Source organism: Peromyscus maniculatus, chromosome 23 (assembly GCF_049852395.1).
Source record: "Peromyscus maniculatus bairdii isolate BWxNUB_F1_BW_parent chromosome 23, HU_Pman_BW_mat_3.1, whole genome shotgun sequence".
Lineage (NCBI taxonomy): Eukaryota > Metazoa > Chordata > Mammalia > Rodentia > Cricetidae > Peromyscus > Peromyscus maniculatus.
Window position 1 is genome coordinate 20659120 of NC_134874.1, and position 25340 is coordinate 20684459.

Sequence of the window (25340 nt, forward strand, 5' to 3'; positions counted from 1 at the left end):
TCACCAATGGGAGATGGTATGTGATGCCCTGGAGCAGGGCTTGGCCTACAGTAAGTGCGTCATCAGACCTCTCGTTTGCTCCTGTAATAGCTGGTCCGAGAGTCTGCTTATAGAGTGTAGGAATCTTTCAAAAGTCTGTCTGCTTCCTCAGCCCCTCAGCACATTCTAGTCCCCGCCTCATGATCCTTTATCGCCTGTTGGAATGTGAAGGCAGATGAGGGGCTGTGGCAGGCATGAACCATAGCTTCCTTGAGCCGTGCATGCTGGGAGGCACTGTGGTCGAGGGCCTCAGCAAGAGTAGCATGCATCTTTCAGGAAGGACATGGGGCTGAGCATGGAGGGACTTGGGTCAGGGGAGACAGGTTGTTCTGCTAAACCCAGTGTGGAGCTACATGACAGCTGGTGGGGGAGGAAGTGAGGTGGGGACACATGGCCAAGGTGTTTCCATGTTCTTCATAAGATGGCGTATTGGAACACAGCCTTCAATGCAGGCCCCATGGGAAACATTTCCTGAGCTCGGTGGCTTGGCTCTTTGCCTGTTACTTCCTCTTTACCTCTCTGCTGAACCTCACAGAGTCAGAGGTTACAAACCCAGATGCCTTTGCGGGGGTGGGGGTGGGGTCAACAATCAAAGTCAAGGATGCGATGGGCTGGACCACCAGGCAGACAGCTGATCTGCAAAGAGCAACAGCCAGCTACTCAAAGCCTCCTGATTTCAACCTTCAGTCTCTTCTGATTTGGCAAGGGAAGCCCTAAGCCTTGAAAACATGGCTTTCATTTTAAAAGAAAATGTATACAGATCAGATGAAGACCATCTCAAGGCTGACTGAGCCCAGTGGTCATCAGTTTGAGGCCTTTCCGTGGCCTGTGCTGACTCTGGTACCCTGGGGATAAATCATACAGAATGATGATGTCCAGAACTTCTCAACTCCAATTGAACAGGAAATAAAATTTCTAGGAAGCCATTGTATAGCTTTCCATAGTGTCCTGACTTTTGACCATTGATGATGGCCTAGTACAGTGGCCAGAGGCCACCGGTCATGTGTGCTCTTGAGTGTGAGGTCTGTGGTTCATGTACAGGGACTAGTGACCCATGTACAGGATGTCCACTGCCTGAACAAATGAAATGTAAACTATCTAACGGTTAACAAAAATATGACATACATGCTGAAATAATATTTTTATGTGTTGATATAATACTATTTAATTGATTTAGTTCCCCCCCCCCATAGAAACAACTGATTGGAAATAGAAAGCTGTATGTGATAGTACACACCTGTAATCATAGTACGTGGGAAACTGAGGCAGGATGACCTTGAGACTACATCATTTGATCTTATGCCTCCCCCACCCCCGCCCCCAAATAAAGAAAATAAGAGAAAGAAAAAAATCCGAGTTAACTGATGTGGTTCACTCGTTTCTGTTCTCAGAACTGTTTTCTATCCCTCAAGCCAAATGTAATCCATGCATAGCTTATTTCTGTAGTAAAATTTTAGGGACATATGGTCACTCACTTCTGCACAGTCTAGCTTGTTTCTGCACTCTGTGGCAGAGTTGAGGCTATAGCCTGACCACCTGAAGTCTTTATTTTGTGGCTTTTTAGAAAAATCGTGGGGGGCTGTGGACATGGCTCAGTTGGAAGAGTGCTTACCCAACATGCGTGAAGTCCTGGGTTTGATCCCCAGTACCACACAAACCAAGTCTGGTGGTACACACCTGTAACCCCTGCATTTGGGAGGTGGAGGGAAGACGATCAGAAGTTCAAGGTCATCCTTGGCCTGGGTAGTTCTATGTATAGTGAGTTTGAGGCCAGCCTGGGCTATATGAGACCTTCTGGAAGAGGAGGAAGAAGAGGAGGAAGAAAAGGTGGGGAGGAAGGGGAAGGGAGGGAAGGAGGAGGGGAGAAAGGAAGAGAAAAGGGGGAAGGAGGAGAGAGAGGAGGAGGGAGAGAAGGAGGAAAAGGACTAAGGGATTAAAAAAATGTTTGCTGTTCCTCTGATCATGGAGAGAAAGCAGAAGCATTTTACGGTCATTAGTTAAGCCCCTGCGCTTGAGAATACAAATAAACAGCTGTGGAATGAAGATGAATGGGACAAGGAAGCTTTGATGATGCACCCTGCACATACTTAGCGTATTTGGCGAGGAGGGACGGGACTTTGTTGACCAGAAAGATGCTACATGGTTCTCAACCTGTGGGTCGTGACCCCACTGGCACCCCTCAGGTCTCCAAAAATATTTACATGATGACTCATAACAGTAGCAAAATGACAGTTATGAAGCAGCAACAAAAATAGTTTTATGGTTGGGGTCAGTCACCACAACATGAGAACTGTATTACAGGGCCGCAGCATTAAGAAAGTTGAGAACCACTGGGTAGAGGAAATGGAGGTCAGTGAATTGGCCTCCAAGCTTGAGTCTGGTGTCTGTAGCCAGAGATGAAAGGGAAAGACTGAGACAGATGAGTAGGGAGGGGCAGGGGCTGGAGCAAGCACCACTGAAGCAACTACCCTGCTCAGCTTTCCTCCATGGTTACAGGGGATGCTGGCAGGCTAATGCCTTTTTTTTTTTTCAAAAGAAGCAGTTTCACTAATTCACTAACTCACTCATTCACTCATCCATCCATCCATCTATCCATCCATCCATTCATCCACTCATCTATCCATCCATCCACTCATCCATCCATCCATCCCCACATCCATCCATCCCCACATCCATCCATCCATCCATCCATCCATGCATGCATCTATCCATCCACTCATCCACTCATCTATTCATCCATCCATCCCCACATCCATCCATCCATTCATCCATCCATCCACTCATTACTTCATTCATCTGCTCATTCATTCATTCATTGATTGGACATGCTGGAGTCTATCACATGCACTGGACACTTGTGATATCCACACTCTGATCACTGACTTCACAAAGTTGTCACAAGAAACAAGCGAGGAGATAGCATCTGTAAGACATAGCCTGAGGCTGGGGAGAGGGCTCAGTGATTAAAGCATTTGACCTACAAGCCTGAAGATCTGAATTCAGATTCCCCAGAATCCACAGAATGCTGAGTGGACATGGCAACCTGCTATAATTCCAGTCTCAGAAGGCAGAGATAGGAGCGCCCCAGAGTAAGCTGGTTGGTGAGGTTTAGCCGTATTGGCCAGCTCTGGGATTAGTTGAGAGAGCCTGTCTCAATGAATAAGGTGGACGAGCCATTGAAGACAGTCCCTGACACCAGCCTTGAGCTTCACATGCACATACATGCACTCCCAGGTGCATCAGCACAAAAGTGTGCCCACACACGTAAACATACACAGATGTCCACACACCATATATATAAACTACTATGGTCTGCCTGTGTGCCACACCAATTATCGGCTGAGGAGAAGTGGGAGGAGACTGATGGACTCAGATGTGAGGCTCAAGGATCTATGCTAAGCAGTGTTGTTCTGTTTGTCTTTAGACCTTCTTAAGAACTGTGGGCGATGTACTTCTGCTGCCCAGCTGGACCCACGTATCAGAGGTAAGAAGAAGGATGCTCTGACCTTCAGCGTGTGTGTACTGGGTTATGACTGTCTTCCTGCAGTGGCATCCCAGGGCCTTTCTCGGTTCTGATGTCTGAGCCGCTGAAGTTCATTACCCTTGGTCATGAAGTATACCCAGGGTACTGTGTCTTCTGGGGACCCTGGTATCCCCAGTCCCGTGCCACCACCTCTGGCTCTGGGAAAGGGCCCAGCTCTTCCAGAAGGCTGACCTTTGCTTGTCATTTTGCACAATGCATTTTTTTTCTTTAGTCTGCATTCTTGAATAGTCATAAGAGCCATATTTGGTATTTTAAGATCAGCGGATTGAGGGAGACGGGAGCGCGAAAGTGTGCTTCATGATTAAAGTGAGAAAATGAAAGGCTTTTGTCCCTCTGCACTCAAAATTCAGGAAGCAGAACGGAGTGCTTTTCTTTGATTCCAAAGCACCCTATTGATATTACTTCTTTAAAACATGAGAACAGTCGATGAATAGTTGTGGCGACGGCCGGTGATAAAAATACCTAAGATAAGAATCACCTAGATAAGAATCTGCCTTTAGGCAGAGCGTGACGGTGAGCAGCCTCATCTGACCCCACAATCTGGTCCAGAGCCCACTCACGCACATTCGCTCTACAGACATCTGGTGGGACCTGCTTTTTAATTCTACCAAGACCGTTTGCCAAGGTGGGGTTGGGGAGACGGCTCACAAGCATACACACTGGAGTTCAGATCCCAAGCACCCACACAAATGCTGGGTGGGCATGGCAGGCCTCCTTAAATTCCAACCCAGGAAGTCAGAGACAGGTGATCCCCAGAGCAAGGTGGCTAGCCCACCATATAGGTGAGCCCTAGGTTTGGTTGAGAGACCCCACCTCAGTGAGCGAGAGGGAAGGGTGATTGAGACTGGTGCTCAACATGAACCTCAGGCCCCACATGCACACATGCACATGTGGGCATAGAGACCCATATGCATGCAAACATGCACACACATGCATACCACATACACACACAAATGGGGAGAAAGACCATTTGCCAAGGTACTCTGAACACCGTGTTAGTCAGGTCAGTATAGTCCATGCTACAGTAACAACAGACCCCACTTCACAGTGACTTGGTACAGTGGGCATTCACCTCTCAAATATTAAGAGTCCGTGTTGGGACTCAGGAACTCAGCTCTGCCCAGCTTTTGTGCCACACACGGCTTCCAGGAGTTCAGTGGGAGGGACGATGAAGACCTCCCAGGTGCCCAGGAGGGCCCTGATCACACCAGCATGCTGAAGTGCTCGCTCTCCTGGAACCTCCTCATTTCAAACATTCAGAGGTTTTGCAAGGTTGAGAGGCAGAGGCGACAGCCAGTTCTCACTGTATTGATAAGATGGCGTGAGGGTCTGCGTGTGCCGTGAGCCCTTTATCGAAAGGCTTCACGTGAGACGAGATTGCATAACCTTGGCAAATGGGAAGGGAGTCAAGAATGTGATGTAGGAGAAGATGGCTTATGTAGGAGATGGCTCAGTGGTTAAGAACACCGACTGCTCTTCCAGAGGTCCTGAGTTCAATTCCCAGCAACCACATGGTGGCTCACAACCATCTGTAATGAGATCTGGTGCCCTCTTCTGGCCTGCAGGCATACATGCAGTCAGAACACTGTATACATAATAAAATAAATCTTAAAAAAAAGAAAAAAGGAAAAGAAACAGTTTTTTTTCAAGAAGCATAGACTTCCAGGGATAGGTTTCTAAGGGACTTTGTGTACAAGCTGCAGTCTGAACCATGGGAGAATAGCCAGTGAGGACAGCCAGAAGAGGGACAGCAGCCAGGGGAGGCCTCGGATCGGCAGATTTTTTTCTTCATTGATTTAAATGAACTCTCTTTGAATGTAAAATATGCAAATCTGTGGCAAAATATGAATAATTGTGAAACAATCCAGGCTTAGGCAAGCTTATGAGCGTTGAAGAGCAGGCCACGCATGAATCGCTGCCCCCCCCCCCCCCCGCCCCCAGAACCATGTGCCAAAGACACAGACGTTCTCATTGGAATCAGACCACGGGCTTAAGAGACAATGTCTAAAATTGGCCTGTGTATCTGGTTCCGCCTCAGTAAGTCCTGCTGGAGTGTTTGTGAGAGGGTGCCGGGAGCCCAACAACACAGATGCTGTCTAAGAAAGGGATGGGAGGGGATGGGCGAGGTAGGGGGAGCAGAGCCGGGCAGAATGGGGTGGTGGGGGGAGACAACTGTTCTTCTTTGCCATGGTGTCTGAGGTCCAAGACAGTCAGGCCAAGGTGGACATGGACCCTGACATGGACACTGGTCCCAACTTGGCAGCAGAGGTCTGTGTAGCTAGAAGGAACCCGTCTTCCTGTAGATAGAATCCAGTGGTGTCCTTTCTGCCTTAAAGATGCAGAATAGGTGAAGAGGGCCATTTCATGGGAGTCAAGGAGGCTAGACAGAATTTGGAGACTGGTACCTCCAAAGAGGCTGCTGCTTCGTTGTGAGGGGAAAAGAATTGCTGCTGTCCTCATGCCTCAGGGGACTCGGGACCATTAGCTATAAGACAGAGGCCTGGGCAGACCTAAGACTTGCCCAGGTCCTCGAAGAGGTCATAGCAGAGCTACAAACAGGAGTCCGAGCCCTTTGGCCACTCAGGCACTAATGCTATGACATTGGTCAGCTTTGACTTGTGTCCACGCTCCATGAACTCATCAGGTGTCTGGTCACCTCCCAGGCTTCGAAGTGGGGCATTTGGGTGGTTCTCTCTCTCTTATGGCCATCTTGGGGAAGGGATGAAGCTCCAAGTTCATGATGTGCTGATTTCATGTGATGCTGAGTGTGATGGTCCTCAGAGTTTCACATCTGTGTTGCTTCCAGGACAACGCTGTGACGCTGGGCTTGGTCGACACCATCGATACTGTCATGGGTCACATATCATCCAACCTGCAGTCCAGAGAACCCCATGTCATCCTCACAGGCTCTTCCTCCATGGCAGGTAGCCATTGTCAGAATGGGGGGCAGTGGGGGTCGTGGGAAGGGGAGTGCCAGGAGTGTGGACCACTGGCCTTCATGCTGTCTGAGGCTCATGCAGCCGCTGAGATCAACCACCATTTCTCTGAGGTCCAGCACCTTGTGCAAAATCCCGTTTTTGAAGAAAAATGTGTTAGAATGAGGCTAAGAAGTGCTGGGTCATGGTACGCACACAGGATGGTGTAAGCAGTCATGCAGTGTGGAGCTGCAGGGGTCCCATGACAGTCGGCTGGGCTCAAACGGAATGGGGACTCCAACTCCCATGAGCCTCTGGGTCCTTAAGTATCCAATGAGATGCTCTCTGCCTTGGAGATAAGGAGTGGGTGAAGAAGGCTGTTGGAGCGGGAGGAGAGGAGCCCAGAATGTGAGTCTGGGTGAAGGCCAGAATGGGACATCTCAGAGGAAGCAGCCTGGTTTACCTGGGATATGTCAGGTCCCCCAGAGACAGGCATAAATTCTTCGCTTTGAGTTTCTGTCTGAGGACACTTCAGTGCAGGGGCATCACACAGTGCCCCACCATGGCCCAGGGGCTCATCTGCCCCCAGAGGGAACTTTTGGAGCTACCTGTCTGCCAAGGCACTCCCTCCACACATGTGTTTTAATTTTCCCTTTTCTGACAGGGTCTCCCAGCGCTGAGATAGCCACAGTCTCCCTCCCATGGGGTCTGGCATCATTGCTAACATGAGGCTGAGTGCTTAAAGCCAGAGGGGTACAGAGGGGTGGGATCCCACCAGGTAGGAGTTCCTTTAGGATGTAGCTGGAGGACTCAGCCCCTGCAGAAATTCTCACCCTAACTCATATACCTGTGGATGCACACACACGTGTGTGTATGTGTGTGTGTGTGTGCATGTGCATGTATGTGTTCCGGGTCGCCTTTTCTAGAGGCGATCCCTCTCCCCTGGGAGTTGGCTTGCTTTAAGAAATGAAGGACAGTGACACACAGGGTTTCAGTCTGTTTCTTGCAGCCAGTGAACCTGCTGACCCCACTTTACTGTGTCCACTTCTCCTGCAGATTTCTCCGTGGCCAAGGTCCTTCCCCCAGCACTGAGCGCCCCCCACTACAGATTCCCAGCCCACGGACACAGCTACATTGAGATTCCGAGAGAGGCCCTGCACAGCAAAGGTGAGCGCATTTGGTTGCCCAGGCTCTCAGGTGGTCCAGTCTGGGTGACTGTCCCTCCCTGATGGAGCTGCCCCACGGGACAGTGGGGTCGGGTGCTCCCAGAGAGGACTCCGAGGCCAAGCATGCCTTACCACCTCATCCCACAACACACTGTAGACTGAGCTGGACCTCGGAGGGAGGTTCTGCAAAACTACGTTCCTGTGAGTCTGACCCACGGTGACCCAGGATGTTATGTGTGCCCCCCAATCGGCTCGGCTCCTGGTTAGTTGAATGTGAATAGATGGGGCACCTCCCCTCCTTGTTCAAGGTCGCCACAGATGGGTATGTCTGTACAGGAGAGCCAGAAACTATCCCAGGACAGGCCCAAGTCAAGTCTCATTGTGAGTGAGTAGCCAAGGGCATCTGATGGATGTGGCCCAGGTGACTTTGGCCGTATCTGGATGGCATCCTCTTTGCAGATTCTTTCCTCTTGTGTCCACTCACAGTTGTGGATTGGTGTGGATCCTCACGGGACAGAGACCCAGCCCTGCCACACAGCCCCTCCCACAGCAAGGATCCATCTCTTGGTCTGGAGGACAGGTGCCCATGACATCCATCTTCTCCTGGCAAAGACTCAGTGTATCTTGCTATCAGGAGAGAGGCACCACTTAGCAGCCTTGCATAGGGTCTTATATCCTCCCAGGTCCCACTGCGGGACATATTAGAAATAACCCAGGTTTCCGGAATGGCCAGAGGCCACGTTCTCAACACTTTCCATCCACCAACCCAGATTCTGTGGTTAGAACCCCAGCTTCGCCACGCTGCTGGCTGTGTGACCTTGGGCAAGTCGCTGATCACATCTGTGCCAGGACAATCATAATACCTGGTTCGTGATATCGTTTCAGACTTTACAAGGCCAAGTGTGTACAGATCACCATGCCTGGTGTATAGTGAGTCCTGAATTAACATCAGGGAGAGCTCAGAGAATCAGCCAACAATGGCTGAGTGGTCTCACAGTTCTGGAGTGAGAAAAGAGTTGAGTACGTGGTTCTCACTGTACTAACAACGGGCAGGGGACGCATTGCAGCCATCTGGGTGTCTGCTAGTCTGCAGACCTGCATCTGAGTATCAGCATATCCTGCAGACTGACTGAGACACACTCAGTGCCGGGCAACTGGTAGCCCACGAAGAGCCCCCTGCTCCTGAGGCTCTGTGGTGTCTTGGGTAGGCCTCGGCACCTGTGTCTGGGGTGGACACAGGGGACAGGGCAGGAGGTCATTGTCCCGGCCGAGCACAGGGCTAGCCGCGGTGTCCACGCTGCTGTAAATTTCATCATTCCGTGGCTCTTCCAACCCCCGCCCCCCAGCCCGAGTCCACCAAGTCACTGTCTTCAGCCCCGCTGTGTGCGTGGTTCTACACACTTCCTGCTTGTAACTGGGTGTTGACGGGTGTCTGACCTCTGCTTTGTCCTCAGCCTGGACCACGATTGTCGGCCTCCTCTACCACTCCATGCACTATTACCTGAACAACATCCCCCCAGCCAGCACAAAGTAAGTGTCGTACAGTGGTGTGCGGGATGTGTGTATGTACTTGTTTCTTGGATGGCCAACCACGATGACACCCTACACTGCCGCACACAAGCGTGCTAGAAAACTCTTGCTGCTAACACCTGCTGCCTTGCTGTCCAAGCCAGGTTGGGTTTCTAGCCATTTGGAAAAGACTCAAGAATTCCTTCAGTGGGATCCAGCAGGCTCTGGGGCAGATTGGCTAGCTATGCTCAGAGGCACAAGCGAGAGACCTCAGCGCCCCCTGGGCTGACAGTGATCTGGGAGCCATGAACGAAGCTCTCTGAGCCTCACTTTCTACATCTGTAGAATGGGAAGGCAGCAGACCAGCCTTTCAGATTTGTTTCCCTTGGGAAGATTTCTTCCCTCCTTCTCTCTCTTTCCATTCCCTCCTCCACAGTTGGTGTGAGAGGAGCAGGAAGCTCAGGTACATAATTAAACTCACCCCGGGATCATCCACATGCCAAGCTCATCAGTCCATGAGCCAAACTTCTGCACACCAGATATCTCACAGCACTGTCCCTGACTTTGGCTATGAACAGCATTTCAACCTCAGAACTCCAAGACTAAGGATTAGGAGATGTTAAGGGGTGGCTGTGGGCTGGGGTGAGGCAGGGAAATCTAGTCTGAACGGTTTTAAGCAAATGGGGAACTTGTTGAATAATGTAAGCTGAATAAGGTAATCATGTAATAATATAAGTTGAATAATGCGAGCATCTGGCTTCAGGAGCAGCGTGACCCAGCTGCCCTGGTGTAGCTACCAGATCCCATCTCTAGGCTCTTCCCAGGGTGGGCTCCCTTCTCTGTCCGGCAGTCCCCTTACGGTTTTAAGCCAGGGAGACCCTGTCCTTTAGAGCGGACACCCAGCAGAGAGAAGTGGGACTCTCTCTCCTGGAATGTCCCTGGCATGCGCACACGACCTCATCCCCGAGCTGTCACGTGGTTGAGCAGTGTGCTGTGCTGACCAACAGAGCTGGAGGTGGCGGGGTGAGCTCTTGAGCCATGGACTCAGCTCTGAGTGTGTGGCTGAGTGGAGAAAGACTGGCCAACCGAATGACCTGGGGAAACTGAGGCACCTTCGTGAGGAAAGGATTGAACAGGAGCAATGAGACAGTAGACCCCACCACCCAAGTACTGACCACATGTTTGTGGTTTGTGTCCTAGGGGCAGGTTGACAAGGGTGAGTGAGTGCTTGAGGTTATACAGCCAGGCATGCAAATGCACTGAGATCAAGGGTATGTTTTTCCCAAATTCCCTGGTGTATTTTGAGGTCCTCACCTCCGGACCACGTTGACCACTTCTAAGAGGGTAGAACCGAGGGACAGAATTGCGATGTTTAGCAGCCAAGGCCGCTTCCAGATGCAGCCTCAAATACTGGTCTCAGAACTCGCGGCTTCAAGGTCACGGTCTAGCGGCACATCCTCCTCCCTCCATCCCTGCCTGTAACCCGTTTCCTCTCATTTCCCAGGATTCCCGAGGCCATGAACTGCAGAGATTGCCTTCTGTCTGTCGCCAGCCACCTGATTTCCCTGGAGGTGTCCCCACCACCCACTCTGTCCCAGAACCTCTCGGGCTCTCCTCTGATCACCGTCCATCTCAGGCACAAATTGGTGAGTGGAAGGCGTTCCCCTTCACTGGCCCTGGATATGGTTCGCTGCCTGTGGCGTTGAGTTCATGGGCCTGGTGCCGGGTAAGGAGCACTTTTTCCTTCCCAGAGTCCATGCGATCTTATTCTTGAACCACACGGCTGAGCCTTGCCGATGACACATGGGCTGACATTGAGTGAAGAGGCCTCTGGGGCCTGCTGTGGTTCTCCAAAGCAAGTACAGCTCTTACGGGTACGCGCCTCTGGCTTGTGGCAATATTTCGCTTGGAGCAGAGGGAAAGCTGTCCCAGTGACACTTAGCAGGCACGACATTGTTAGCAAGATGGAGAGCTGAGCTCGGTGGTGTGCTGCTTCTGAGCTTGAGAGTGACATCTCCGAGCTTTGGGTTTGGAGGGATGAGCTGTTTGTCCTGATTCGTTCGTTCGTTCGTTCGTTCGTTCGTTCGTTCGTTCGTTCGTTCGTTCGTTCGTTCGTTCGTTCGTTCGTTCGCGCTGAGGCTCTTTCTCATCTTGATGTAGCTCCGCCTGTAGGTGAGAAGGGCGGAGATGGGAATTGATGTACTGATGTTCCTGAGATGCTCATGTGGAGACGTGTGCACACATCGGCGCGCGTCATCTTCCTGTCCATCCTGTAGCTGGCATTTAGCATCTTGCCTTAGTGAGGCCTCAGGTGAGGCCCCTGGAGAAAGAACTCATAGGTGACAGCAGATATCATGAGGCCGGGTGGAGACATGTTGGAAAACACAGCCAGGGATGCTCTCTGGAGGCAGGAGGGGTGGGCCAAGAGCCGCTGAGGGCTGAGGGCAGACAAGCTAGCTCAGAACCAGGGCTTCGTGGTATCCATATGCCAAGGAGAGCACACCTGTTTGTGGTGCATCTGTTTATGTGTACACTTGGGCCCGCATGCACTCAGGCTGGCTGGAGCTAAGAAATCTAAAATGTGAAACGTGAGTTTGTTCTTCCCTTGTGTCCTGGTATCATTTCCACTTTCCCTTTGTGAAGAGAGACACTCCTGCTCTTCTCCCTCTTCTTTGTGTTAGAAGTATCTCCAGGCTGGTCCCAGAAACCCCAACTCTGTCAACTGCGTGGTCTGCTTGGCCCTGCCCCTAACCTGGTTCACAGGGCTCCCAGTGTTCAGTAAGCACCTCTGAGAATTTCGGGTTTGCTGTGTAGAGCACAGCAGTAGGGTCCGTCCACCCAGTGCTCTGGAAAGTTTGTCCCTACCTGCAAAGAGACTCCTCTCTGCTAATAGACCCCTCCATCCTGCTTTCTTCTTCTGGAGCCTGCCCTCTTCACTGTGCCATGGAGGGGCGGGTAGAAGGAGGGAGGAGAGAGAGAGAGAGAGAGAGAGAGAGAGAGAGAGAGAGAGAGAGAGAGAGAGAGACTCAGGTCGTCATCCTGGTGGGGTAACAGTGACAGACTGTAGCCCCCCCCCTCCATCTCTCTTGGGGTCACGTGTTTGTGTGTGTGACTCACTTCTGAAGATGCAGATTTATGAGTGGTCAAGGACAGACTAACATAGAGTCTTACAGACTGATTACCCTACTCAAGTCTTACGGGGCTCCGCAGCAGCAGTAAAAACGGGAGTTCGCCACCCAAACGTGCACCCTGCCCAGCAGAGCTGACTGGAGTGTGGCACAGGAAGCAGATGTAGGCTGCTGCCCGTCTACCGCCCCCCCCCCCCCCCCCCCCCCCCCCCCCCCCGCCTCATCATTGGAATGTTCAGGGAGAGGCAGCAGGAGGGCTGGACGCCTGCCTGGGTGCACTCATTCGCAACTGGTCCTGTTGGAAAGGGGGGCGGGGGACCCCAGAAGACCAAAACTTCCAAGGAGCTGGTGAAGAGCTGCAGACCAACCTGAGTGGGGCGCTGTCTGGTCTCAAAACATGCACGCTTCTCCCTGACCGGTAGAAGACTGGATTGTTTCAAGTGTTGACTCTACTTAGGAAGGGAGTGGAGTGGGGTCAGGGAGAGAGCTCAGCAGACAGGGGCACCTGCCACCAGACCACCTGAATCCCATGCCTGGGACTCACGTGGTGGAAGAACAGAACGGATTCCTGCAAACAGACACACACACACACACACACACACACACACACACACACACACACACACACCCCACACCCTGCCTGGAGGGGATGGCCTCCTATTGCAGCGGGATTACAGATCCCACCTGTCTTCACCTACCTTCACCTTCCCGGTGCTGTTGGTGGGTGGCGCTCTTGTGGAAGACTCCCCCCCCCCCCTTTTTTTTGTCTTCTGTGAAGTTCTGGGAAGGTGCCAATTTGCAAACCAGAGGGGGATGGGAAGGAAGGGTAGGCTAAGACACATTCCCGGCTTAATGGTCGGTTGCTGGAGTTATTTTTAACAAAGAGCTTGAATGAGGGGTTGTGCCTTAAAGAGAGGGGAATTTTTATCCGACCAGAAAAGAACAGTAATTAAAGACAGTCTTAACTGGGTGTCCTCAAGAGTTTGGGATTTTGGGGGGGCTTTTGTTGTTGTTTGCGTGGGTTTTTTTTTTTCCCTTTGGTTGGAGGTTCCTGCCGTCCTTCTGAGGATGTTTAGGCAGGTTGCTGCTACAGTTGCAGGGAGCAATTCCCATGGAGTCCTCTCTAGAGCTGATGGAAATGAACAGAGGGATCTTGGGGGTGGGGGCTTCAGCATGGTCTCCCCCAACTGCATCCATGAAGCACGGAGCAGGGGTCATAGTACTGTCTTCCAACACTCTAAAGCACATACAGGTCAAGGTTGGGGTTCCTGGCTGAGGGGTCCTCTCTTTTTGTCATGGACTATAGATGGTATGCGCCCCCCCCTCCAGGATCTTGAGGGTGTAGGTACCTGTCCAAGTTTGCTTTCTATTGCTGTGATAAACACCATGACCACAAAGCAACTTGGGGAGGAAAAGGGTTTATTTGGTGTATGAGTCTTAACCGGTGTTTATCATGAAGGGGCAGGGGTCGAAACAGAGGCTATGCAGAGACATTGCTCCTTAGCTCACTGCTCAGGCTCATGTTCAGCTAACTCCCTTCTATTTCTCCGGACTACCTGCCAGGGGTGGCAGCACCCACAGTGCCTTGGCCCTCCTCCCCCATCAATTACTAATCAAGAAAATGTTCTACACACTTGCCTACAGGCCAGTCTGATGGAGGCATTTTCTCAGTGGAGGTTCCCTCTTTCCAAATGACCCTGGTTGTGTCATTTGGTTGATAACAACAACAGCATCCACCAAACCCAAACTAAACCAAAACACTAACCATCGTAGCACACTACCAGACCTGTCCTGGAGGCTCCTGAACAGGTGCCTGGTGAGTTCTAGGGATAAGGATGGGTACAGCACAGACATCCCCACCCCCAGTCCATATAATTTCAAACCTGCCGAAAAGCTCTGGGACCTACAGCTGCATCACTCTGAATGTGCTAGGTCCTATCTACTACCCTGGATGCTCAGGCTGAGGAGGATAAAGGAGCTGAGAAAGTTCTGAATGAGGCCAGTGTTTGGTGCTGCCCTCTGCAGACAGATGGCCTGCGCAGGCTTGGTGTATGGATTGGCCAGACCGCAGGGGTATTTGCTATGCTGTATCTTAGGTCATTGCCACACCTTTCTTGGCTCCATCCCTGAGGCTGGCTGTTTTATTCCATGGTCCCCTCTAAGTGTGCCAGAAGCTGGGCCTTCTCTTGGAGTGCTATTTTGGGTCCTGGGAGCCCTTCTCCATGCAAAGTAGTGCTTATCTACCTGGCCTCCTAGGACCCTGGGATTAATAGTATTCAGGAAGTAGATGCCAAAGGCTTGTGGATCATGTGACAGTTCTCCAGTCTAGTGCTCCCATGGAGCTGGAAGTTTCGTCTGCATGGCACACTCAGGCGTGGGATCCAGATGCCGGCTAATCTTGCAGTAGCAACTGACCTCTCTGCTGGAACAGCTGTGGCCTCTTGACTCAGCAAGATGCTTCCAGGATGTGGGGATTTGTGGGCACCGTTGATAAACTGTAGGGCATCCCACAACATCTGTAGCCTCTATTGACTCAATGCCTGGAGCAGAATCTCCAGCTGTGACAACCAGATACATCTCCAGACGTTTGCCAGGAATGCCCTGGGAGATTCCCAGTTGAGAGTCCCATATGTCATCGCAGTAGGAACAGCTAGACTGTTGCCATTGCTCTATAATATTCCATAGTGTGAGCATCCTATCCTTTATCTCCTGGGGTATGCGTGGGTTGTTTTCCACTTTAGATTATTAAGCACAGTCACTCTTCTGTTTCTTAAAGAATAACATTTAAAACCAATGGTTTACAGCTATTATTTTGCTATGATCTGTTGTGAATGAGAAAAGCTCTTTTTTTTTTTTAAAATTGCATTTATTTGCGTATTTATTTATATATGTATAGAGGCCAGAGGACAACTTGTGGGAGTCAGTTCTCTCCTCCCATCATGTGAGTTTGAACTTAAATCAGCAGGTTTTAGGGCAAGCACCTTTACCTACAAAGCCATCTTGTTGGCCCTGTGAGAAAAAAAGTCTTGTAATATAAACAAAGCGTTTTCCTCTCTTGCTGTGGTGCTCTGTCTGGGACTGGTAGGCCCCTCTCTGCAGACTGTGCTGTGAGATGATTCTTTAAAAAAAAATCCATCTACAATGAATGTTGAACTCTGAGGGGCTTCCTCAGGACTCTGTAGAGACCAGGGCACATACACAGACTTGGGTAAATGAGGCGAGGCTAGCCATGCTGTCTTTTCCAGTTTTTGGTTCGATCTGTCTGAATATCCAAGCCAATTGCCGTAAATTCTCTGGTCATTTCCGTGGCTGCATCACAGTCCACACCCTGCCTCCCGTTGTTGTGTCTGGCTTTTCACAATCTCAATCCTAATAGACAAGGCTGTGATGAACTATGCCTGCTCAGGTCTCTCTCTATGATAACATCTTAGAAGTAGAATCATTTGGTTAAATGGTCACAGTTGTTTTTTTTTTTTTTAAGTCATTTTTAACTTGTGATGTTTAAGCCAAGTATGTGTTTATGTTCAGAGGGAGACAGTAGACCTGTGAGCTTGAACTCAGAATGTGAGCTGTGGGGGTTAGGGGGATTCAGAACAACCTCCTTCATTCCCCTCTGAGGAGCATGCGTCAGGGCAGGTTACACCCTCCCAGGAAGCCACCTGTCTGTGTGAGTGCCCCATGCCTCACAGAGTGGACATGTTCGTGAGGGCACCCAAGCCAAGCGGCAGAATGCAAACAGTGTCTGAGTGCTCGTTCCACGCCCAGCCCCATGCCAGTGTGTGCTGTGCAGGGAACACGGCGAGGACATTCCAGAACTACCTGGTGTGTGCTCACTTCTGTGGGACATGAGCCTGGGAGTACAGTGGCTGGTCCTGGGGCAGATGTGTGTGTGTGTGTGTGTGTGTGTGTGTGTGTGTGTGTGTGTGTGTGTGTGATGAACAGCACCAATGATGGATCACATTTCCCAAAGAGGGCACCATTCCAAACCTCCAGGAACATATGAACCTGTCAATCATGTTTGGGATTGTCCATCTTCTCCAGGCTGGCCATCCAGGGGGCTTGTGTTGCCTCATTCTTTTTCTCTGTGACATTGGTGACCTTTTTATATGTTTACTGGACATTCTCATTCTCTCTGTCTCTGTCTCTGTCTCTGTCTCTGTCTCTGTCTGTCTGTCTGTCTGTCTGTCTCTCTCTCTCTCTCTCTCTCTCTCTCTCTCTCTCTATATATATATATATATATATATATATATATATATATATATCCCATTTTCCCATCTAGTTGCTGCTTTTGTTTCCTTATCGATTTTCAGTTCTTGGCCCATCTCCGACGTGAGGCATTTGTACGGCAAACTCCTTCTTCCGCTGCGCCTGGCCTTTTTGCTCTCAGGGTGTCTGTTGATGAGTGGCTGCTTTAAATTTTCATGCAAGCCCATTTATCAAGCTCCTGACTTGAGCTTCAGGCCTCTGGGTGTCCTGGTCAAGGAATCTCATCTGACTGGAGGTCACAGAGAGACCCTGGTGCCGCCCGAAGCACTCGCCACGCTCGCTTCCATTAAGTTCTGCGGCTATTGCCTAATTGTGTCAGTGTGTGATGAGGTAGGGCCGAGATTTATTCCCCCGCATGCATGCCCGATTTACCAGGCTCCACCTGTTGGCAAGATAAACCTCTGCCTCCGGCTCCTGTGCTGCCCTTCCCCATCCATCAAACTGGCTGTTTCTATCTCTCTAACTTCAGTGGCTTTATGCTAAAGCCAAGCTAACCCTCACGCTTTGCCTGGGCTGCGGATGGCGGCATCTACATCTTCACGACTGATGTTCATGGCAGAAAGTGCCTTCAGAAGGATTCTAAGATCAGCGCTGTCACCACCGGGGCTCGTTAGCCCGCTTCCCACTTAGCTCTAAACTCTGATGGGCAAAACTTACATCTGCTTGTTTCTGTTTGAGTTCCTTTGATTGCTGGCAACGCTGAGCGCCCTTCCCTGAGTGACTTGGCCATCTGCATCTTTCTTCCCGATCATGCACTCTTGCCTTGATATTTTTTGGGGGGATATGCTGTTTGCTTCATTACTGACTTCAAAGATCCGTCCTCATCTTGCAGATAGCTCATTGCCTGCTGCAATCCACCATAGCTGTGTTTTATTTTGACAATTTTTTTTTGCCTTGTGCAAGTTAAAGAGTTCTATGTTGTCAAGGGTGTCAACCGTTTTCCTCTAGAAAGACGTCTCAGCTCCCCACAGCCGCTGTGACAAATCCACATAAAGCCAGTAGTTTGGAACGACATAGCTTTATTATCTGAGAGTCCTGGAGGGCTGATGTACAAAATCAGTTTCCTTGTGCTAAACTCCAGGTGTCAGAGGCCCAGAAGGGCAACTCCTTTCTTGCCTTCCCAGCTTCTGGAGACTCCCTCAGCTCCACGTCTCTAAAGCGTTCTACAGACCAGTCCTTGAACTGCTGTCCTCCCTCTCTTCCCTCTCCAGTTCTGACCTTGCTACCTCCCTCTCCCAAGGGCTGCATCAGGACCATCTAAGTGACCCAGGGTGCTCTTCCATCTCCAGACCCTTGATGGAAAGGTATTGGCATGGAGCCTTTGCCATATGGAGACACACCCATGCCACACACACACCACACACACAATACACCACACACACACACACACACACACACACACACACACACACACACACACACTGGGAGTGTGGACACCTTCAGCAGACAGTCACAGCCCTTTTCAGAGAAGATGACCCTGTATGGGATGACAGACTCTCCCGCCCCCCCCCCCCCTTCACCCACTTGGTGGCTGAGGTTCTTTTGTGTTCAAACCTTTCTTCTCCAGGTGACAAGATACCCAAAGGGTCAGGGAGATGTCATGGATGTCACTCCCACCCCCGATGAGAAGGCCAGTGTAGGGTTTCCCTCACTGTGCCTCAGGGAACTGAGGGATGCTGGTCAATAGCCAAAGGAGCAAAAGACATTTGGCTTTCTTCTAGGGATCAGCTCTGGGGACTACACGTCTTGGCATGCCCCAAAAGGCACTACCCTCTTCTGCTTCCAGCCCTGGCCGTGTAGAACCAGGCAGCCGACCAGGCACTTCCATGACAGGCTGCTGGGGCAGGACACCTGTGAGTGCCTTGAGTGTTTCCCAGGGTTTGGCTCTAGGACTCTGGCAACGGGGACGCCACCCCACAGGTGCCCTCTGAAGCTTCCTGCAGAGTCAGACATGAGCCGGGCCCTACCCTGGAGGGCACACAGCTTCTCAAGGCCCTGCTGAAGCCCCTATCTGGTGGGAACAGACTCTCCATAAACCCGAATTGCCATTTGGGGTTGGGAACTCAGGGTGTAGCTTTGCAGAGAAATCCACAGCTTCACCCTCCCTGGGCAGCGAGTGTTCTTCCAAATCCTGGGTGTGTCAGCTGATACATTCCGACACCAACTCTGGAAATCCTCCATGCTGGTTGTAGCTCACTCGGGTGCTCCTGTCCACACCTCACACTGTTGGTAACGTCACCTTTTACGGCTGGAGGCAGCCCAGGGTGTTCCTCCACACCTTTCTCATTTGTGGCGGCTTGCGCTCTTCAGAAGGGACCTTGCGTTGCACTTGGCTCTCATGTGACTCTTTTGCTCTCAGAGACCCATGGTAGATTTGTTCCCCTAGGTGTTGGGAGATAGTGAGTGCTGGCAGCTCTAGATCACGGGGGGGGGGGGGGGACTTTGTTACCCTGAAGGAGATAAGGGGACCCTGTTCACCTCCTCTTCCCCTCCCTTGACTTCTGGCCGTGTGGCGAATAGATTTGCCACGCTTTGCCATGCATTCCTTGCTACTGCCCTCTGGCACCTCTGCAGAGTCCAAAGCCGTGGGTCCTCCCGCATCAGTGGGCAGGGCCTTAGAAAACTAGGAATTCAAAGCAGCCCTTGGTTGGCTTTTCCAAGAGCTTTAGTCACACAAACTGAGCGCACAGCCTGCGGGCAAGGGCAAGCCTAGTGGGGGGCTTGTAAGTGGTTTGTACTGACGGGGCCTGGGGCCTCCCCCAACTCAGGCTCCAGCAGAGAGACAGCGAATTCAGCCGAGTTTCTTATTTTAGTGACTCACACCTGCCCAGTGCCCACCTCTGTTAAACCCAAACATCCCAGCCCTCTGAGGAGGCTCCGAGGTTCATGTCTGCCTCGGTGGATGTCTGGAGCCTCTAGTGGGTAAGTCACCAGCAGGCATCACGGCACGGCACAGCCAGCTTTCTGTCTTGTGTGGTGTAAGTGTGCCATAGAACGAGTTAGGTAGACCTGTGTACACCTGGCCTCTCTGTTTTATACAGATGGGGGTCGGGGCATGTGGTATGGTGGAGTGTAGGATTGTTCCCGTTTTTTTTTTTCCCCTTTGGATGTCAGTCAGGCTCACTGACTTCTCGTTCCTTATGAGTGTCCGGACAGGCAGCTCTTGGGAGAGAAGGAACGCATGCACATCCCTTCTGCCAGAGTTGACGGGTGGCCACAGAGACTAATCGCAGGGTGGGGACACAGTGGCCTCTGGGACTGTGAACAGGGAGTGTCTAGCCAGGGCCATTCAGCTGCGTCTTCCGTGGGCCCATTTCCAAAGCTGCTGCGTCACTTGAGCTCTGGGTGAGGTAGGCCCAGGGTGTGCCCGGGCATCAGTGTGCATGGCTTTCTCTGCCTCCCAGGTGGGGCAACCCTACCCCCTGCCAACACTGCTGCATAAGAGAAAAAGGCCCAACGTCTAGCTGCATCTGAGTCCTAGTCCCCCATCTTCCGTCCTTATCTTGGTCTCTGTCACCACCCCAATAAGACAGCCATACCCCCCTAGCGGCCCCCTTCTTCCAGACTTGACCTCACTTTCAACTCAGTACCCAGAGGACTATTCAAAAAGAGGCTGGAGAGATGAGTTAGTGCTTAAGAACCCTTGCTGCTCTTGCAGAGGTCCAGGGTTCAGTTCCCCGTACCCTCATGGCCTCTAACAATCACCATAACCCCAGTTCCAGGGGATCTGACGCCCCCTTCTGGCCTCTGCAGGCCCTGCATTCACGTGGCACACATACAGGCAAAAACACTCATCACACACATAAAAAAATAAGTAGGAACTAATAAATCTTCAATCTGCTCTAAAACTGCCACCCATGCTTTTACAACCTTTTCCTGGGCCTTCTCCATTCCCAGCCTCCAGCTACCACAGCCTCCTCCTGGCCTGCCTCACACAAGTCTGGACCTTTCTTTTCATTTTTTTTCCTCCTGAATGGAATGCTTTTCCTCAGGCCCCCTGCATGGCTACCACCTTCACAGACTCTGTCCCACAGCCCAACCATCCTCTAAGAATTAGCCACACACCCTAAGCACGCCCTATCCTGCCTGCTACCTTTATTTCCCTTCCCGGAGGTATGGAGGTATACACAATCCTGTTTGCATGACTTTGGTGGTTGTTGTCTGTCTTCTCTGGGAGAAAGCAGCTTCTGAGAGAGAGAGAGAGAGAGAGAGAGAGAGAGAGAGAGAGAGAGAGAGAGAGAGAATATAACCAATGTCTGTTGACTGAATAAATGAACGGAAGAAGCCATCAGACACAGTGAACCCTGAGCCACACGGGTGAGCCAGGCTATGCTACCTGAGCTCGGAGGACAGTGGCTCTTTCCTGAAGCTCTTCCTTCATCGACTGGCCTTGACAGGACTAAACTGTGCCTGGGCCCCTATGTCTTTACTTCCAGACCTCGCACCCTGGCTTCGCACAGTGGGGCTCCCTGCCTGTTTGCTGCCGAGCCTCCTCCCTGGCCTTGAGAAGCTGTAATAGCCTTTGTCATCCTCTCTTCCAGGACAAGAAGGTCCTGCAAGAGGTAGATCCGGTCACCTCTCTATGTGCTGTGGACCCTCCCCAGCTCCCCTAACACCCCAGGGAGGTGAGGGCAAGCCCTCCCAGGGGCCCTTACACAGCACGGACATCGTTCATCCGGTCCCCAGCCCACACTCCCCCTCCCTGGCCCTGGTGCTTTAACACATGGGGCTCCTTCCTGCTCTCCTTGTGTCCAGGCTCCACTCGTGGAGCTGGTGAGATCTGCCCGCCATGTCCCTTCCTCCGGGTACTCATGTGGTTATTCCATGTGGTTATTGATGTTCCTTTGAGGCCAGATCTGTGCATTTGTACACGGGCGTCATGCTAGGTGTCCCATGTGGCACGCAGGAGGAGCTGGTACTGTAGAGGCAACACCCTGTTTCTGATAGCTAGTCAGCTGAGGGTATCATGGAGCCTGGAGCCTGCATGACTCACAGCACTGAGCTCGAACGCAGCCCTTGGCCTCTGCCCTGTGCTGTTTAGATGAGCTCTGCTGCACTCTGTTTCTCCATATTCAGCCTAGGCTTAAGCCTCCACTGCTCCACGAAGCAAAATTCTCTTTGCCCGCGCCTAGATGATGGCCCCACGGCCGTCGCCAGCCCCACAGAGGATGCTCACTTACTTGTTCTCAGACTGGACAATGGAGAAGCTGCAGGAGGCAGGAGGCCGAGAAAGCACTATTGTTGTGTCCCAGAGAAACCGTATTATAGCCATGCTAATGGGGGTCAAAACAAAAGGAGAAAAATCTGCCCACTTTCCTAGGTCTGGGTCTAGCTCCGCAGATGTCTAATGCACACAGAGGGTTACGTGGAGGGAATCACAATGTGGATGAGATCTGTTTCCTTGGCTAATTATTTTCACCGTCTCCACAAAAGCAAACTAGTCTCCGGGAGATTTATTCGCAGAGAATTCACTGCAGAGGGAAGCAACATAGTACTAGCAAGGATCTGGTGTGCAACTTGTTTGATCTGGCTTTTTTTTTCTATGAAATGAATTTGGATTTTATTTATGGGAGGTGAGGGTCACATGTGCCATGGCACTCCTGTGGAGGTCAGGGGACAACTTTCGGGAGTTATTTCTTTCTTTCCACCAAGTAAGTCCCGGGGATTGAACTCAAATTGTCAGGCTTAGCAGCAAGCGCCTTTACCTGCTGAGCCGTCTCCCCAGCCCCGCATTTGAGTTTTAAAGATGACTTGGTATCAGTGGAGTAGGTCCCTGCTCAGCGGCACTCTCTTTTTGCCAGACTCCTACAGCAGGTACCTGGATCACCACATCTGTGGACCTTGTAGCTATGTCCTGAGTGGAATCAACATCTCTCCGACCCAGCTACACACTGTGGTTACTGCCCCCCCCCCCCCCCCCCCCCCCGCTATTAGAACACGTGGCGATGTGGAGCCAAATCAATGAGTCTTTGTCAATGGCTCCATGGGCTAGCACTGTAAATGACCTGACTTCGTCATCACAATGATAAACCACCTACGGGTGCTGGGTAGGTTTATCTGGCCACACTGTCGAGATTCCTGCAGCCTCCCAGCCCCGTTCATCAACCTGTCTGTCACATTGCTGGGTGCCTGCTCTTGCGTGGCGCAGCCCAGGGCCACTGCTCCTCCAGAGAGGAGCCAGGCTGCTTGCGACACCAAGTCTACCCAGCAGGCGTGTTCTTTTTCTTCCTGCATAGAGGCCAAGGCCAGGGGCAGAAACTGAATATTTGCTTTCTGGAACTGATGAGGCAGGTGCAGTTCCCAGGATTAGTTACCGAAGTGGCCCAGTACATGAGAATCCCTTACCATTTAGCACCCCTTGATGGAGCAGAAATGATGGAGGAACCCCTTTCTTGAGTCAAGAACACATCTAAGAGCTGAGGGTGACAGGTGAACTGGCCTTGATAGTGGGATTAGAAGAAAACAACTCTGAGCTCCACCCACCCCTCCCCCGCAGCTCCGGGAGTACCCACCCCATCTTCTGATTGCTTAACGCTGGCTGACGGTTAAACATCTTAGCGCATGTGCATGTGTGCGTACATATGCACAGGAATGGGGCTCAGGCTGACACCTGGGGTCAAGCACCGGCCTCGTGGTGAGGAGTCCTGGGGATTTGTGCTTGCTCGCTCCTTGGAAAGTTGAAAAGGCTGCGCAAGAATACAAGACACTGGGAAATTGCAGGAATGGCCAGGCTGTATCCCTCAAAATGGTCTGTGTAATGGGGTCTGCGCCCCCCAGACCATGGGGCCAGTCCTACCTTGCCCAAATTAGGTCCCCAGGGAGGGGCTACTGGAGCTGGCAGGCACAAGCATTTCTTGGGTGCTGGTGGCTCCTCACTGGGTAATGGTGAGGAGGGGCCACCAGCCTGGTGATTCTGGCATGGTGAGGACTAGCCCAGGAAAGGCTCCTCTGCCCAAAGCCCCTCTTTGACATCCTTCTGGAGCCTTCTGGAAACAGCCTCACTTTGACTGCCTGCTTCAGGCCGGGACTCTGCCCCAGAGGCCCCGACTTCCTCTCTTCCTCTCTGTTTTAAAATAGTGAATTGTTAGCAGGTGTCTACATTATTACTTTACTTACTTGGTTGGTTTTGATGTTTGGTCTCACCTTATAGCCCAGGCTGATCTGTAGTCTCATACTTGTTATGTAGTCTAAACTAATCAAACTCATAACAATCCTCCTGCCTCTGCTTTCTGCGTGCTGGGATTACAGTTGTGCCTGGTTTGGAGCCTCAAGGCGCCACAGGCAAATCTGGATTTATATATTCCATTGATGTGGGAGGGCCTGACAAGGGGCCATGTTCACATACCTGCCACTAGTCTGCTGTGCTGGGCTCCAGTCTCCATCCGGGGACATGACTGAAGGGCTTACCATGCCAAGCCTTGCCCTGCACATCCAGCAGGTTGGCGCCTGGGTGAAGAGATGCAGTGGCTTTTGCTCCTGCAGAGGTGGCTGAATCCCATCTCCCATGCTCTCCCGGCAGTCTAGAGTAGGTGGGTAGGATGGGTCATCAGGACAGGACAGGGACATGGAGCTTCTCGGGGCATCTGTCACCTGCCTCCCCTACCCTGATAGCATCTCCCCCTCTTCCTCCCCTTCCTTCCTGCCTCTGTTTCTCACTTTTCTCTGCACCCCTCCTCCTTTAAATAGCTCCCCATTTCTCCTTTCTCCTCTTCTCCATCCTCTTCTTTCTCGTTCTTCTCCCCTCCTCACAAACAGAAACATGATCTGGAGTCACAGCTCTGACGTGTGGTTATGTATCTTAGGTCACACGTAAGACAAATGTACATTGTTCCTTCAGATCAGGGAAGAACGCGGGACCATAGCCTCCATGTGCCGTCAGCTTGGTGTACGTCATTCAAACACTTGAATAGATGGCTCTGATGATCCTCATGCTTGTGGGGACCTGAGACAACATGGTGACCACTCTGGTGGTGGCCTGCTCTTAACAGCTATGTCATGATGTAATCCCTATGATCCCCAAATGCACGCCTGGACCAATTCTCCACTTTGGAGTAGACTCTGCCCTCATCACAGGCTATACGGCCATCAAATGAGGCAGGGACAATTAGAGTCTAGCCTCATGGGGTTATGGATGGGGAAGTCACTGAGTTCCACAGCTGGCTTGGAAGGTTTTGCTGCCAGTGGGAAGATTGCTACCTTCTTATTGGTTGTTTTTCTCATTGCTGTGAACAAACACCCAAGAATAGCAACCGAGGGGAAGCAGGCTTGTTTTGACCCACGGTTCAGGGCATATAGTCCACCATGGTGGAGGGAGCAGCTTGAGTCTGTGGCAGCAGGGGTGTGAGGCTGCTTGTTCGCATCTCTAAGGACCAGGAAGAAGAGAACAGATAGCATGCAGGGCTGGCCTATTAACCTTCAAGACCATTCAAACGCTTTATAGTCCCCACCCCCAACCTGTTCTGGGAGGCACACCCACCCCATGTTTTCCTAGCTGTCTTCCACAGGTCCACCCCGAGCCTGTATGTGGCATCCACGTGAGCCACGAGGTGGTATCCATACAACTGGAGAGGTCACCCAGGTGCACATGGTTAGGAAAAGCCTTTTGTTCCGCTGTTCTTCAAGCCAGAATTGAAGGGGCCAGATCCTCAATCCACCCCACTGGTGACAGTTGAAGCGATGTTGATTCATATACAGCTTCACCCGGGAATAGACAGTGGGCCAAGCCAGCTACTACATTCAACCCTCCATTCCCCAGAGTGTCTGACCTTCTACA

At 51.5% G+C, this 25340-nt stretch overlaps 1 protein-coding gene across 2 annotated transcripts in view; it reads left to right on the top strand.

Moving 5' to 3' along the window:
- Adgrd1 (adhesion G protein-coupled receptor D1) overlaps positions 1-25340 on the top strand; it is a 118527-nt gene that overhangs the window by 38709 nt on the left and 54478 nt on the right. For both annotated transcript variants that reach the window (XM_006971374.3, XM_006971373.4), the window contains 5 exons: positions 3464-3523; positions 6390-6507; positions 7555-7665; positions 9119-9194; positions 10678-10819. In XM_006971374.3, coding sequence (XP_006971436.2) covers positions 3464-3523; positions 6390-6507; positions 7555-7665; positions 9119-9194; positions 10678-10819 — 507 coding nt within the window. The remainder of the gene's footprint in view (positions 1-3463; positions 3524-6389; positions 6508-7554; positions 7666-9118; positions 9195-10677; positions 10820-25340) is intronic.